The 16,636-nt window shown below is 40.1% G+C and overlaps 1 protein-coding gene across 12 annotated transcripts in view; it reads left to right on the forward strand.

Moving 5' to 3' along the window:
* UBE2H (ubiquitin conjugating enzyme E2 H) overlaps window positions 1–16,636 on the forward strand; it is a 103,846-nt gene that overhangs the window by 71,517 nt on the left and 15,693 nt on the right. For 10 of the 12 annotated variants that reach the window (XM_058724294.1, XM_058724295.1, XM_058724292.1 and 7 more), the window contains 2 exons: window positions 7,098–7,137; window positions 8,646–8,698. The exons of the other annotated variants lie outside the window; for them this stretch is intronic. In XM_058724294.1, the coding sequence (XP_058580277.1) occupies window positions 7,098–7,137; window positions 8,646–8,698 (93 nt within the window). The remainder of the gene's footprint in view (window positions 1–7,097; window positions 7,138–8,645; window positions 8,699–16,636) is intronic. 12 annotated transcript variants of the gene reach the window in all.

Here is a 16,636-nt window from a genome sequence, read left to right on the forward strand (position 1 = left end):
GATAAGATCCAGTCTTTAATAAATAGATCCGAAACAATTATATCCGCCTAAGAAACGAGTCCATCAGTTTGATTCTGAGTGGTCTACCTTGTGCGGGCATCTATCATGAAGATGGAATATCAGAATGACTTAATGTTTTCACTTACCCTTTCCTCACAGGGATTCGTAAACTCGTAATTAAATTGCATCGGCCACAGCCGCCTTAGCCGTCTGCAGTCCCAGCTCATTTTATCCCTGGGATGGAGCTCCTCTATTTTTGCCTTCGGCGTTTTTCACCTACTCACCTTAGGGTGGATTTACCTTGTTTCATGAGTCACTTGTCGGACCTCTCATTTCTCAAGATTATTCTGAAGGAAATTTCTGTATAGATGACTGGCCCTAGGTTATTTCATTCTGTCCACACGTTTGATCATTAAAAATATCCTCACAAGTAAAACAAAGGTGATTAATTTTTGCCACCTTTATTTACATATTGACCCCAGTATCTGAAGTTACTGGAAAGCATGTACAACTTTGTACAGATCCCCTGCTGGGATGAGACACAGAAACGGGCTGAAATAAACACCAGTTTTCAGCATGACTCGGCATGATGTTATTTACTTCCTCTGCCTATTAGTCTATGGGTCAAAAGATGTGTTAGTCTAGAACAGTTGAGTATTGGAAGTGTCACAAGCTAAAGCGTGGCATATTTTTCCTTTTTAATAATCTTTCATTTATGAGATAATGCAGTTTTTCGCATCAACTAAGCATGATTTGGATTCCTCCTCCAGAATTATAAATCACTTCATTCCCCTCTGCTAAAAGATAGAGGACAGAGGTGGTGAGCTTTCTAGCTAAGCATTTGTTCCTGTTGCCTTCCCTTTTATAAGTCCTTGGGTCGTGCCAGAGGATAATTGTCTCAGAGATCTGAAGGAGTTCTGGATTTTATCTGGTCAAATCACTGAAATATATATATCATTAGAAAATGTCTGGTTGTGAATAAAATCTTAAATCACGTAGATTAAAAATGACTTGCTTCCGCCTATCATGTTTTCGCAAAAGCAGTTTTCAAAATCTGTTTTCTTAAAATATCTTCAAGCTAGTTCCTGGTTGAATGGAAACAAGTGTTGGGAAAATTCTCTTGTCGCAGACGTATTCGTTAGTGTGGTGATCGCATTGCCAAAAGGAAGGAGGACATGCCAGGGCAAACACGCTGAGTCCTGAGAATGTTCCTTCTCTGAATTCCTGGCCTGTTCTTTCTGTGTCTCCTCCCCTCCTCGTCCAGAAGTGCCATTGTTGCCATCATCATTCAGCGTGTAAAGGGCTTTGCCAGAAATACTGCCCACAGCTTGTCCAAGAGCAAATGTTAAAGGGTATATACTCCGTTCTGTTTACTTACTTTGGGTATTTTTCTAACCATTGAAAATGCCTGGTATTGGAAGAGATCATTGTAGTCTGGAGATTGTTTTTTGGGCAGAATCGGTCTGGTTAAACTTGTTCCTCAAAGGCAAAGGTATAAACTATTCCTGCCTACTTTGGACCAGTCAGTGGATTCTGTGTCTCTTTGTGGTATTTTAGCATGTTATTAGCTTTGTATTCTCTAGAATATTTCTGTACCTAAAAATGTGCCCTGCAGAATTAATTTCCTTTATGGACTTAACTTTAGACATTTCCTCTAAAGTCCTCTGTTGTCAGAGCTCTGGCCATTGTTATTAAATCCTAGATTTTTAGTGCCGATAGTTCCTTTATAAACAGAATAAGAATGGAGGTTTTGGAGATAATACAGTCTAGCTATTTCAGGTAAAGAAACAGGCTGAGAAGTAAAGGGACTTTCCCAAGGTCTGCAGTTAATAGCAGGGTTGGGACTAGACCTCAAGCCCCTGTTAATACTTTTCTTTTTCCAGTCTGATTTTGCCCTCTGTCTCAGAGCACAGATGATGTTTTATACTTAGCAGGGGCACTGGGGTCTGGGCTCCAACCCATTTCTTTTTCTTCCTTCTTTCCTTCCTTCCTTGTTTGTTTTTGAGAGAGAGAGAGAGTACGTGTGCATGAGTGGGGCGGGAGGTAGACAGAGGATCCAAAGCTCTGTGCTGATAGCAGAGAGCCCGACATGGGCCTCGAACTCACCAACTGTGAGATCATGACCTGAGCCAAAATTGGATGCTTAACCAACAGAGCCACTGAGGCACCCCCAACCCATTTGTTACTAAGAGTATGTTTACTGAGTCCTTTTTGGCCCTCCCTGTTATGTACTCTTGGATTCAACCAAGCCAGAATTTCAACTTAATTGAAAACAGTGTGGAAGCTGTATTGATTCCAAATGGAATCTCTGGGCCTTGTACCAGAAGGGAGGCACTTTAATCTTTCAGAGACCGTTTTTGGTAAACATTTAAATCTCTTTTGACTCTAGCTATTTTCTCAACTTACACCTTTGAGGTTCCCTATGACATGAAATTGTTGAAGTTCTGTTCTTACTCTTCTGACTTTCCAAAATTTCTGCATTGTGAATTTTAATAATTGAAAAAAAAAAACCTTTCAATTAAAAAAAAATTTATAAATGTATGAAACATTCTAAAGCAGAACGCAGCTCACTCATTTTGCTCGGGACCTTTGTTCTGTCCCCAGCACCAATGTGCTGGTGCTGTGACCTTACTGAGCTGTTCCCTTATTAGGCCCCCCCCCCCCCCCACCCGGAGATAAGGCTTGTGTTAAAAACCAACAAAAAATCTTGAGGGATTGTATGTAACACCATTCTAGCATAGTCTCTGGCTTCCCACCTCACTCAGAATGGAAATCAGCATCCTTAAAAGGGCCCACAAATGCTCCTCACCTCTCTGACCTCACTTCTAGGCTTCTCCTTATTCATCACGCTTCAGCCTCACCACTCCCTTTACTGGTCTCCTAATACTCCCTTTGCTGAGCTCCTGATGCATTTTGCACTTGGCTGTTCGCGTTATATAGACACTCTTCCCCTAGATACTGAATGATTCCTCCCTTACCTCCTTCACTCCTTCCGATTGTCCGCTTCTCCATAAGGCCCTCCCTGCCAATCCCATTTAAAATTGCAGCTCCCACCCAAGCATTCCTGTCCTGAGTCCCCTTCTCTGCTGTTCTTCCTCCATAACACTTGCCACATTCTAGCGTAGCACTTGTTTTTAAAGAGTTCTCCAGGTGATTCTTACCTGTAGCACTGGGGACCTCTGCCATACATGTTGCTTTCCGAGGTGTTACTTAGGAGACATCTAGCAGAAGCAGGATTTTCAGCATCAAGAATGAATTGTGAGTTCCTTGTTGTAGCTTCAAGCCAAAATACTTTTCACATAATAGAACAAGTCTCTTGAATTAAACCATCTAGTGGCTAAACATTGTTTCCCACTCATCAGAAAGGTTCTTGGCAGTTGTAATAGCAGTATATTCCTGTATGTAACTGATCTTGAGGACCATATGTCTTATCATCTGAAGATCTTTTGATTTTTTTTTTTGTATTGAACTTGTAATATTTATTTATTTATTTATTTATTTTTTAAAAATTTTTTTTTCAACGTTTTTTATTTATTTTTGGGACAGAGAGAAACAGAGCATGAACGGGGGAGGGGCAGAGAGAGAGGGAGACACAGAATCGGAAACAGGCTCCAGGCTCCGAGCCATCAGCCCAGAGCCCGACGCGGGGCTCGAACTCACGGACCGTGAGATCGTGACCTGGCTGAAGTCGGCCGCTTAACCGACTGCGCCACCCAGGCGCCCCGAACTTGTAATATTTAAAACAAAAAAGTGTTTAAGATTTGAGAGAAAATAAAATAGTTGATTTTAGTGACCTTCTTCCTTAAAAATGGTTCAGCACTGGATAACCTGTGTATAATTAGGTCCGCTTTAGAATGTTTCCTGCATTGGGGTGCCTGATTGGCTCAGTCGGTTAAGCGTCCGACTTCGGCTCAGGTCATGATCTCACAGTCTGTGAGTTCGAACCCTGTATCAGGCTCTGTGCCGACATTCCGGAGCCCAGAGCCTGCTTCGGATTCTGTGTCTCCTTCTCTCTCTGCCCCTCCCCAACTTGTGCTCTGTCTCTCTATGTCTCTCAAAAAATAAATAGGGGCGCCTGGGTGGCTCAGTCGGTTAAGCGTCCGACTTCGGCTCAGGTCACGATCTCGCGGTCCGTGAATTCAAGCCCCGCGTCAGGCTCTGGGCTGGCGGCTCAGAGCTTGGAGCCTGTTTCCGATTCTGTGTCTCCCTCTCTCTGCCCCTCCCCCATTCATGCTCTGTCTCTCTCTGTCTCAAAAATAAACGTTAAAAAAAAAATTTTTAAAAAAATGTAAAAAAAAAAAGAGTGTTTCCTACATTTTTAATTTTTTTTAACATTTTTTTTCTCAATTAGTAAGGTTTTTTTTTCAATTATTAAAATTACACAGTATAGGGGCGCCTGGGTAGCTCAGTCGGTTGAGCGCCGACTTCGGCTCAGGTCACAATCTCGCGGTCCATGAGTTCGAGCCCCGCATCGGGCCCCTGTGCTGACAGCTCAGAGCCTGGAGCCTGTTTCGGATTCTGTGTCTCCCTCTCTCTGACCCTCCCCCATTCATGCTCTGTCTCTCTCTGTCTCAAAAATAAATAAACGTTAAAAAAAAAAAAAAATTACACAGTATAGAAATTTTGGAAATTCAGGAGAATAATAGAATGTGGGAGTCTCTCAAAGTTGACTACTGTTGACACTTGTTTGTTTCCTTCTATTTTTTATGTTGCTGTGATCCCATTTCTGGTACAGGATGGGGGTGGGGGTAGTGATGTAATCTGAAAAATGTAATGGAGAAAATATTCCCACCGCAAAGAATTAAGTGCTGTTAACAGTTGTAGATGTTTGCTTCCAGTTTCCTATGTGCAGACTTTGAAAAAAAAAAAAAAATACAAGTACTTTCTCTCTTTATCTCTTTTTAAAAGGAATATAGTGTTACAGATAGATTCATCTTTAATCACCATTCCCATTCTGTTCCCTGTTCCCACCGTGACCTTGACCCTGCACCCTCTCTGAAATAATTACTTTTTAAGTTTAGTATATATGTTGGTTCAGTACAGTTTTCTATACTTGTTACCATAGAGATATGTAGTGTTGCTTTGTTTTAGTTCATCTAAATGTTATCATGCTGTAAATTCATACAGCTTTTTTTTTCTCCCCTTAGCGATGGGTCTATCCAAGTTGATACTTACTGATCTAGTTCATTACCTTGGCTTTATCGGACTCCCAACATGTGGATATTACTACAGTTCCCCTAGTCCCTTTTGATAGGATTGCATTAGGTTTTTGGCTTTTATAAATAAAGCTGCAATGAATATCCTCATGGGTCTTCTCGAACACATTTATTAGTGTTTTTCTAGGGTCATACAGAATTTTTATCCTCTTAACATTAAGACATGAACGTTTGTATTGGCTTAGTTTAATCTCTTCAATAAACACAGACTTCTTAAATCTAGACTTGGAAGCATCTTATTTCCTTAATGAAAAATTAATATGAAATCGTAATTGGACACAAGGCATTTCTTTTTGCATTAGAGTAATTTACACATTGCTTGAGCTCTCTTAACAGCAGTAAGAACATGAAGCCATTCCAACACAAAAAAATTTAAAAACAATTTAAAAAAGTAGAAACATAGTATTAGAGTGACTAGAGCAAGTGAAGACTGTGGAATACCTGGAATTTTGTATTATTAACCCCGTTTTCTAAGTCTAGAGAAGGTTGTTAGATTTTCCAGGTAATGACCTTTGTTGGAACTCGTCCCTGAGGATCCTCCTCTGATGCCACTTCTCTGCATCTCTCCTGGTACCTTCCTCTTTCCCTCCAGCTGTGTCCGTTCTTTGTGCATATTGCACTTACGTCCTTGTGTCTTGTCTCGGTGCTGTGCTGACGTCCAGGAGAACAGTGTACTGCCTTACTTATCTCATACCCTGAACAAGCACAGTGCCTGACACGTAGGTGTTGACCAAATACATTGTGAATGAGGGAAAGAGAAACATACGAGGTGGGGGTCAGGGAGGGTGGGATTGAGAGGGACACAATGATAGTCACTTTAGTAGGCAACTTCAGTTTATCAAAAGTATGGAATGGAATAAAGTCTTGAGATGAGATGATATGGATGATAAAATGACAGCTCTGACAGTGGACCTCTGCTTTCGCGTATTGTCATTTGCATATATACAAACTGATTCAGTCACTGGTTTTAATTAGACTAAAAACTAATTTCTCCTTGGAATTTAAACGTCAATATGTATGTTAAAGTCTAGGGGCGCCTGGCCGACTCAGTCAGTAACACATGCGATTCTTGATCTCAGGGTTGTGAGTTTGAGCACCACGTTGGGTGTGGAGATTGCTTAAAAATAAACTCTTTATAAGTCCCTACTTACTTTTGTTAGTCTCTACTTGTTCTTCTAGGGATAGATCAAAAAACTTGAATCCCTGACAGATACAGCCATCTTACAGATTTTTCTTTTTTAATTCCTTGCCTCATTTCTTGGTTGCCCCAATTTTAGTCAAAACTGGGTTTCCTGGAATGAGTAGACTAAAGTTAAATATTTTGGTCACTGTGATGAAATCCTTTGTGGTTTGGTAGCAGTATTCCTTTAGTGTTTCAACAGCTTCATTCATGTTCCGCACCCAGTGTGGTGGTACGATACCGGTAACTGAGCTTCAGAAGGAGAAGTTTAAATGCAGAACCTCCAAATTTAGAGACTGAACAATAAAACTTGGGCGGGAAGTCAGGGTAGCTTTCTTAACTTGCTGATAAAAGTAATCAGTACTAGGTATAACCCACTTAGAACTACAAATTTTCTTCGCAAGTACCTTCATAGCTCAGAAGACAATTTCTCTTAATGATTATTTTGTATAGGAAGCTGCATTGCTTTCAAAGTTTGCTCATTGTTTTTTAATAGAACTCTGATAGAACCCTGTGTTTTAAGTAAGTGACACTGTCAGATCATATAGTATTAACAGTAACCAAACATCTAAGATTAAAAGTAATGAGTTATGGGTATCATCACCTTTTTCTAATAATGAAATTGTTTCCAGTACTAAAATACTTTAAAACGAATTGTTCTCTGGATACTTTTTGCTGCTAATTAACATCTCTTTTTACAGGATTCATGAATAAAATTTTCCATCCCAACATTGATGAAGCGTAAGTAACTATTTAAAAATTTAAAAATGTTTAAATCTTAGCAGCAACTGCCCTTACTAGCATTCATCTCTCTTTCTCCATTATTTAAAAAAAAAAAAAAAAAGCGCCTCAATTATCTTTCTAGATTTTATCAACAGAGAGGGCCATATGGTCACTTAAACTATAGAGTCCCAGGGATATGATATTTTAAACCACTTTAGTGCACATTCTGCTGTTGGGCTGCTTAGTTTTCCCATTGCCATGAGTAGGTCCTTTATTCCCCCTGATACCCAGCTAGCATGTGTAATATTCCACATCTCTTTTCTCTTTGCATAGACACAATTCAGAGATCTAAGTTTTCTGTATACAGATTCACTATTTTCAGCCCTTAAAGTGTTTCTTAGTTCTTGAGAGTAAAGCAAACATGAATGACTGTGGTTTCATTTCAGCTAATGAGTCTTACGTACCCTTTCTTTCCCTCTAATATTTTATTAGTGATATTTTAAAATGTGCCTCCTATTGTGTATTTCTGATGCTGTTTACAATACATGCTTTTTTTGTTCTGCAGTCTTGTCATGGCTAAATTTTGCTATTACACACACACACACACACACACACACACACGGTATTCTGAACTTCGTGTGAGTAGGTTGTATACACACATCATGCCCTACTGCCTTTTTATACTTGTGTGTATCAGTCATCCTAACAACAAAGATGTTTTGTTACATAACCACAGTATACTCGCTGGGTTCAGGAATTGAGTGTCAGTTTTAATCTACTGCCACATTCCAGCAGTGTACCTTTTTGGCACTTAGTTTTCCCCCGTAAGTAAAATATCCAGTCCGTGATCATGTATTGCATTTACTTGTTTCTTTAAACTACTTTAATTACACGTTTCTTTAAAATACTTTAATCCGGAATAGTTCCTCGGCTTTTATAAAGTTGACATTTTAAAAAAAGAATATAGATGGGTTATTTTAGACCATCCCTCAATTTGGGGTTGTCTGATGTTTCCTCATCATTAGATTCAGAATATGTACTTAAGACCAGAAAACCACAAAGTGTAATTGTGTCCTCGGGCTACTGGGGAGGTACACAGGTTTGTCTGCCCCTGGTTGCCAGTGTTAATTCCAATCACCTGGTGAAGGTGTTGTCTGATTTCACCATTGTATAGTTGCTGATTTTTCCTTTTAATCTCTGAGGAAACAGTAAGACTTTGTATATATTCTGCTCTTCATCATACTTCCCTAATTGGGATGTTTTTTCTTTCTTTTCTTCCTTCCTTCCTTCCTTCCTTCCTTCCTTCCTTCCTTCCTTCCTTCCTTCCTTCCTTCCTTCCTTCCTTTCTTTCTTTCTTTCTTTCTTTCTTTCTTTCTTTCTTTCTTTCTTTCTTTCTTTCTTTCTTTCTTTCTTTCTTTCTTTCTTTCTTTCTTTCATACTATTCTTGATAAATAAAATTAGGTGCCAGGTACATGCAACTAGCTTTCTAATTTTTAAAAAAATGCCATTCTTTCCATCTGTTTCAGGTCAGGAACTGTGTGTCTAGATGTAATTAATCAAACTTGGACAGCTCTCTATGGTGAGTTTGGCCATGGAATATTTTTTAGAGATGTTGAGACACTGCCTAAAAAATGTTGTTTGCCTTTTCTTTGGTTTAAGATGTTTTGTTGGGAATGGGAAGGGATTAAGAGGGCCTGGATGGGAATGTTTGATCAGTGAAAAAAATATTTTCTCTCAAGTACAAACTTTGACTTAGCAACGGAAGTTTAAAATAATCTTGTGAGATTTTGAGCTTAAGGTATAGTGATGTACATATGCAGACATACAAATAAACATGTAAACGTGTGTGTTCAGAAGCACATTGTGTACATGTTTACCTGTAATCCCTTTGACTTTTGGAAAAACTCCTAGCAATGTCCCTGTGAAGTGAGGTGGTGCATTAACAGGTTTGGGGAGTCCTCTGTTTTGAAGGCCAAAACCTCATTATGAAGCCTTGCCTCAGTGCTGAAATCAACATCTCCTCTCTTATAGTGAACCAACCTGTGAATTGCACAGCTCTATGCAGTACAATGCTCAGCGTCACAGAGATTTGTAAGGAATATCAGGCCCTTTCTGCCTGAGCTTGTAACTTGGTTGGGCAGCTACAAATATGTGGAAATCTATGTAAGTTAATTAGGGATACAACAGATCAGTCTGTATTCCCCCACGTGTCCAGGTTGTCAGGCGTCATGGGCCTCTTTGCTCTCGTGCCCCCACCCCACCCTGTGAGGCTTCCCCTGATGCTCCAGCTGCAATTGATCTCTGCACACCCCTACATTTGATAGCTTTTTGTGGCCCATTTTTACTTCTTACCTGTGTGTGTCGTTCATGCCTACTTTTTTGTGCCACTAGATTGTTTCCGGTCATAGGGGTCTCTGGGGTGCACGTCTGGTGTCTGTGTCCCAGCACTTCCTAGCAGAGCCTCGTACCCATATGCGGTGAAAGAGTCAGTGGTGCAGGCAACACACAGTCCCCAAGAGGTTCAAGAAAGTCACCTTAGGCAGGGCTTGACCGGAGGGAGCCTTTCTTACTGAAGAATCAGGAGACCTTTTTATTCCAGCCACAGTCTGCAGACTACTTTGCCAGACATCCCTGTACTAGGACGGTGCATGAGACTCACAGTGGAAGGCTGGTCACCAGCAGCACACAGTTAATCCTTCTTTCATGTTTTCTCCTCCTGATTCTGCCATTTAAGAATCATTTCCTCTGCCTGGAGTTACCCTCCCTGGTCTTTGTATGGCTGGCACCTTCTTTTCTCACCTCAGTCATCTCTCAGAGAAGCCTCCTTTCCTAGCTACTCCATCTAAAACAACATTCCTCCATAGCATAGCAGCCTGTTTTAAAAATCTGTGTTTAAAGCCAGCATTTGTTTATCGTTTATCTTATTAGACTGTAAGCTCCACAAGAGCAGGGGCTGTGTGTGTGCACACACGTATACAAGCGCCTGAAACAGTGCCTGGTGTACAATAAGGGTTCAGATATTTGTGGAATTATTGACTGAATTAATCACACCTAGTACTGTGAAACATGAGAATTTTAGGGATACAACGGCTTATGGGGAGATGAGGCGACAAGAAAGAACATATACTCTGAGGTTGGTTAAATGGATTCCTTTCAAGATGTGTTTTTGGTAAAAATGTCTCATGGCAGACTGCCTGGAATAGCTGATGTAATGATGTATTTTCTTCAACTGCATTCACATTTTAGAAATGTACATAACAAAATACTACGAGCTGGTTCCAATTACAGTAAAGTAAATTGGACTTCAACTAATTCTTTTACTGTTGACCAGAAGAGCTTTGTGGAAGAGATTTGCTGATTCTCAAGTACTTCACATCTCAGAACAGATTTTTTAAAAACAACAGCTTATTGAATTATAACTCACATACATGATATTCACCCATTTAGAGCATGTAATTTGATAGTTTTTAAACAAAGTCAGTTACGTACAGCCATCACCACATTCTTGTCGAAGAAGATTTTCTTCACCTTAAAAAAAAAAAAACAAAAAACCCATACCCTTCAGCTGTCACCCCCTCATCCCCTTAACCTTCCTCCCCGAACCCTAGGTAATGACTGATCTACTTTTTGTCTCTACAGGTTTGCCTATTCTGGAATTTTTACAATGGAATCTATGATATGTTGTCTTTTGTGACTGGCTTTTTTGAGTTCACATAATGTTTTTAAGATTCATCCATGTTGTAGCTTGTAGCATGAATCAGTACTTCATACCTTTCATGGCCAGATAATACTCCATTTTACAGCTATTACGTCTTTATCCATTTGTCAGATGATGGACATTTGGGTTGTTTCTACCATTCAGCTGTTTTGAATAATGCCTGTGTAAATGTGCACAAAAATTCCTATGCGGACATCTGTTTCCATTTTTCTTGGGTGTGTACCTAGGAGTAGAACTGCTGAATGACATGGTAACGCTGGGCAAACCTTTGAGGAAGTGACAGACTATTTTCCCAAGTGGTCGTACCATTTCACTTTCCTACCAGAGGGTGTTTGAAGTTCAGAACAGATTTGGAAGCAGAAGCCCAGCGTGACTTAAGATTGATTTCATCACATGTATGGAATGTTGGTGTAAAGCGTTACTTTGTGAAGCACTTAGTAAGTAACAAGGATTAAATTACATTGGTCAAAGTGAACTTTTATTTGCCTCTTACATGTGTATAAGTTATCATTAAGTGTTCTGTAACATATGAACATGGAGAACACTAACACTGTAGATAAGTGCAGGGACCCATGAAGGAGTGAGTGTAGTCAAAAATGTACTCAGCATGGGAGAATTGTTCTGACATTTTGCTCAGACCCAAACTGCTCCTCAAGAAGATTCAACATTTCTTTCATGGGCAGTTTTAGGAGCAGGTAATTGCAATTTATTGTAAAAGTACATAGTAATGGTTGGCACCGATGACCTTGAAGTTTCTTTTAGACCTTCCTGATCCCTGAAATGTGAACTAAATTTTCATTACACAACTGCTAAAGACTCTGGCATTGGAGGTTCGTCTATAATTGGTAAATTTGGAGTCATTCCGTTTCCTGCTGTGATTCTTGAGAGAATCTTAGTTCAAAGGACAAAAACCCAATTTAATATAAAACAACTAATAGGAGAAAGTTGGCGTGTTAATACAGATATTCAGCTGAAAACCAAAAGGCTTAGCCTGGCAACCAAAACTTGTCTCAACACCTCTACCATATAATATAGTACAGAGCAGGGAGTGACTTGTGAAATTTCCTGCAATTAACTTTGCCCCAAGGCATGCACTGTGCAATGGATGTACATATTTGTAGTATAACAGCACTTCCCAGTTGAAACTTCAGATTTACACTTCTCGTAACCTGCTACCAGTCAGTGTTCTTGTTTCCGGCAGATTTAATCCTCTCGTCCCCCCACGCCCCCCCCCCCCCCAAAAAAAAGACCATTGATTTCTGGTAGCCCATTTTGACTCATGGCCTCTATTGTCATTTGTTTCCCTTTGCCAAGTTGCCATGCAGTTTGTTCATTCAGAAACTTAGAATTGGTGTGATTATAGTGTAATCACCCAGTAATTTTCAATTTTTTATTATTTAACCTTGCAAGAGAGCTAATTATAGTGGGTAATATGGTTAATTTCCTAAAGATGCTTGTCATCATATGAAGTCACTGAGTATGAAGTTACTATTGTTACTCTTGTGCCATTAAAAGGAGAGTAGCAGATGCCATCACAAAATTGATTCGTTTGATTTCCTGTGTGATAACATCTTTTTCTTGCTTTCTTTTTTTGTATCCCTTCCTGCTCTTCCAGACACAATGATAAAAGCTCTGGAAAATTTAAAATGCAGCCAAGGGGATCTGAATTAGTTTCAGAAACAACTGTGATTTTAAAAATTGATGGAAGGAAAGTTCATTAAGCCACAGGTAGCTTTTTAAGCATTCCTACTATTTTCCAGTTTCCCTTTTTCCCAAATATATTTTATCCACAGTTGGCTTTTCTACCCACACTCTTGGAGGCCCCAGTACCGCCACCACAATTCAGCTTTAATTTCTTTCCCACCGTTCTGGGCCATGCATTCTTGACCTCTGTCAGTTGTGTTTCTCTCCGGTTTAATTTTACTCATTTCTCAACTGACTTGGTAAATGACTTATTTTGTGGATTAAGTTGTGGACAAGTAAGGTCAAAGACAATTTTCTTATAAAATTGGGCAGTTTACAATTTTATTCTTTCTCACCTTTAGGGTTGCTAGCCCATGGACTGGATACTCCTCTTATTTTGCTGGTGAGAAAAATCAACATTTGGGAAATTACTTCCCCTAGAGTCGTCTGGGGAGTCCATCACAGACAAATGAAGTTGCCTACAACAAAAGGAGTACTTCAGGGACTTTGAGATTAAAAATAGACAAGAGAAACGAAGTTTCTTTTACTAAGCATTTAGAACAATTTTAAACTATAAGTTTATTTAATAGTACTATACTGTGGGCCTAATGAATTTAAGCTTTCTCCTGCTGGAAATATTTATTCCATCCCTCTTTTCAGTCAGGTAGCCTGTGAATCTTTCCAAACAATTAAAATTCTGGCTAAAGGTAACTGTGTCTCAAAATAATGCTTTGTGTTCACTAGTGCTTGCTAACTGCGTTTTCTAGCCACTTTGATGTAGCTACGCAGACAAGAGATACATGCATTTGTCTGCATGGATGATTGGCCAACAGCTAACATTTGAGAACAGGCTTGAGAACTCAGTATTGATCTGTCCATGGTGGAATCATAAACATCATCCTGCCTTTGGAACAGCTGGATGTCATTATAAGTCTCTTAGAGGCCAGGTAAAGCAGTTTCTTTCCAATGCTGTGGGGGAAATGTCAACTGTAGGAGATAAAGAAACATGCCGAGTTTGGTATTTGATGGCTTCAGCAGTACTTAGCTAGCTCCATGGTCCACCTCCTCTGTCTGTCTGCTTGGAGATATTCAGATGTGGTGGTGGTATGTGGCCCAAGAGATTAATTAACTATGCACAGAATTTAAGAATTGAATGTAAAAACTTGCAGAAACTCCTTAAAAAACCCACATTCGTGTTCACTGGTGGTCCGTATCAGGAGCATGGAGTGGTCAGGCTTTGCAGAGGGTAGGACATGAGCCAGGCTGTGGCCCTTACAGAGAGACACAGCTATGTTCTAGCTTTTTTGAGGCTTCAGTTGTAGGGCCAAGTCGTGATGATACAGATTTGTTTTCTCTTCATTTGCTTGTTGTGATCACTGCATAGAGGCAGTCTTTGCCATGTGTGGCCACTTATCTTGTAATTGCATGAAGATATCTTTCCTCCTGACCTCAAAGATAAACTAAATTATTATCTCGTAATTAAAAACTTTAATAATGAGTTTTGCTGTGACTGTAAGAATACCAGCTAGCTAATTATACATTAATTGCCCTCATTTCTGAAAAGTTAATAACAAATCCTATTACTGTTTCAGCTGGCAGTCTTTTAAGGTAAGCAGGGTCCTACCAGGTTTGAGTTAGGATGAACCCTCTAAAGAGCACCCGAGTAAGGTGGAAAGTGTTTGAGACCGACATGGCAACAAAGGACGTGTCTTTGGTGAACAGGAACCTGTTTTCTTCCTTCCGATCTCTAGCAGCGTTCATGTTCTTCTGTAGATGTCTACAGTTTAAGTACTCTGGGCGAGGGAACTGCAGTGGATGGGAGATGATTTTTCTAAGTCTGGCAGCGTGCCACAAAACGTTCCGTGTTCTGTAACTACACACCTCTGGTTGGTGGCCTGGTGATCTGGCACTTAGTGGAATGTATCTGGTGTTCGTCCAGGGTTTAGTTCCCTATGTCTTTGACATTGCCCTTTCCAACATATAACCAAAATACCTGTTTTTACTTTGGAATACTTAAAAATTATAATGCTACCACTGGTGAGATTCAGTGTATCAATCGTATTGCAAAAATTTTTTGTTCATTAATTGTTATTCCTACTAATTGCACTTTTTTTTTTTTTGAAAGGTGTGAGGAGGGAAGCGTTTGGCTTTTTGCTTGCATGACCCTCTTCATAAGACCTTATTCTGTCTTTAAAAGGTCCCCATGGACTAACTCGAGAACATTTGTAAATCTGATGAATTCAGACCTTTTATATATTTTATCCACATAAACACAGGAGACCCTCTCGGTGAAGTAATTGGATACATTCTTGAATTCATCCTCCAGCAGATTGGTGGCTTGATATATGATTCCGTTAGCAGCGTGTCAGCATTCAGTAAACCAAGTGTGGTGTGGCAAGCCTTGTGGCCAGCTGGTTCTGTGCCACGGCACCACAGGAAGTCTTTGGGGGGTGGTCTGCTTCTGCTCGCCGTGTGTGTGCCCTCAGAACAGCTGCAGGAATAGGTTTTCCTCACTGAAGGGGGATTTGAATTAGTTCTTTAGAGAATATTATTTCTTATTTAAAAAAAAATTTTTTTTAACGTTTATTTATTTTTGAGACAGAGAGAGACAGAGCATGAACGGGGGAGGGGCAGAGAGAGAGGGAGACACAGAATCTGAAACAGGCTCCAGGCTCTGAGCTGTCAGCACAGAGCCCGACGCGGGGCTCGAACTCACGGACCGTGAGATCGTGAGCTGAGCCGAAGTCGGACGCTCAACCGACTGAGCCACCCAGGCGCCCCTAGAGAATATTATCTTTAATCTCAAAGCCATTTCTTCTTTAAGTCCACCTACCTATCTGAGGGCACTCCTCCTGAGCAGCGTTTTTGAAGTTTTCCTCAAGATGTCTGTCACCTTTTACGGTCCCTGCTTACCAAGTCCTGCACATAGAACGACTGCTTGAGCATAAGAAATGCCGTCCCTCAGGTTGAAGAAGTTTATAGGTTTCTGACTCCTCTTCGTTTGTGAGGGTAGAATTTTATGTTTTTTAGTGTTCACAGACTGTAAGCAGGAGAAATTTAAAAATCCATCATTAATATTCCAACTTCGTAGGAGCTAGCTAGCTAACATCTATCAGTTAACCCAAATTATTAAATAAAGAAATCTGGAGATCTTATCTGCCCTGTTTCAGTCTGATAAAAATATGACTACATGTACATTATATGTATTTTTTATACATATAGTAGGTACCTTCTCACCCCTACAAAAAAATAATCGAATGAAATGGATTTTATGGTTGGTTTTCCTCTGAATGCGTATAAATTTATGACTGGCTTAGCAGTTTATGATGGATTAACTACAGTTGCATGTAAGATGAGCAAAAGTCAATTAGTGGGGTTTTGAAAGGTCGACTGCTAATTTTCTCTAATAAATCAAGGATATGAATAACATGGTTGAAATTTTCCATTGATCTCAACTATTTAGCCATTAGCTTCAACCATGGTGGCTGAAAGTCCATGGACAGAGATCAGTGTAAGTCCTAGAGAATCATTAGTTCTAGCCCACTAGAATCAACAATTTGTGATTTTTCTCCACATTTTTACCTCTAATTGTGAGTGGAACTTCTATTTTCTTCTTCTCAGCCCTGCTCCCTGTTGAATTATGGGACAGATAAATACTGTAAGGAGTTGTGGTTAACACAGTGAATTTCAACTTGAGAAGCCAGAGGTCCTCCATCAGAGGGGAGGGGACCAATGAACTCTTAAGTTTGTTTGGATAGCATGCTTCTGGAATATGAAGAGTTTGGAAGGAAAACAAGAGGGACTTGATCTTGATAGGAAATGACCTGAGTGATTGTTTTAAGGAAGCTTCTTTGGTTACAGAGGCAAGAGTTTGGAGCCTGGAAAGCCACCGAGGAGGGTGGTTGCCCTGATCTGGGGTGGAATGCAACAATGGACTTGGTGTAGTTGCACACCAGGGAAAACAGAAGAACCAGAGCCGTTTTTAGACAGGTAGCAAGTCTGGAAAACTGCCCGAATACATGAGTAGTACATGGAATAAAGGAGGAAAAGGCGTAACCAAAGTCCTTCTGGGGGTTTGCAGCCTTAGGGACAAGGGTGTTAGAGTCTACTTAGGTA

The sequence above is a fragment of the Neofelis nebulosa genome, chromosome 4, assembly GCF_028018385.1.
Source record: "Neofelis nebulosa isolate mNeoNeb1 chromosome 4, mNeoNeb1.pri, whole genome shotgun sequence".
NCBI classification, from domain to species: Eukaryota; Metazoa; Chordata; class Mammalia; order Carnivora; family Felidae; genus Neofelis; species Neofelis nebulosa.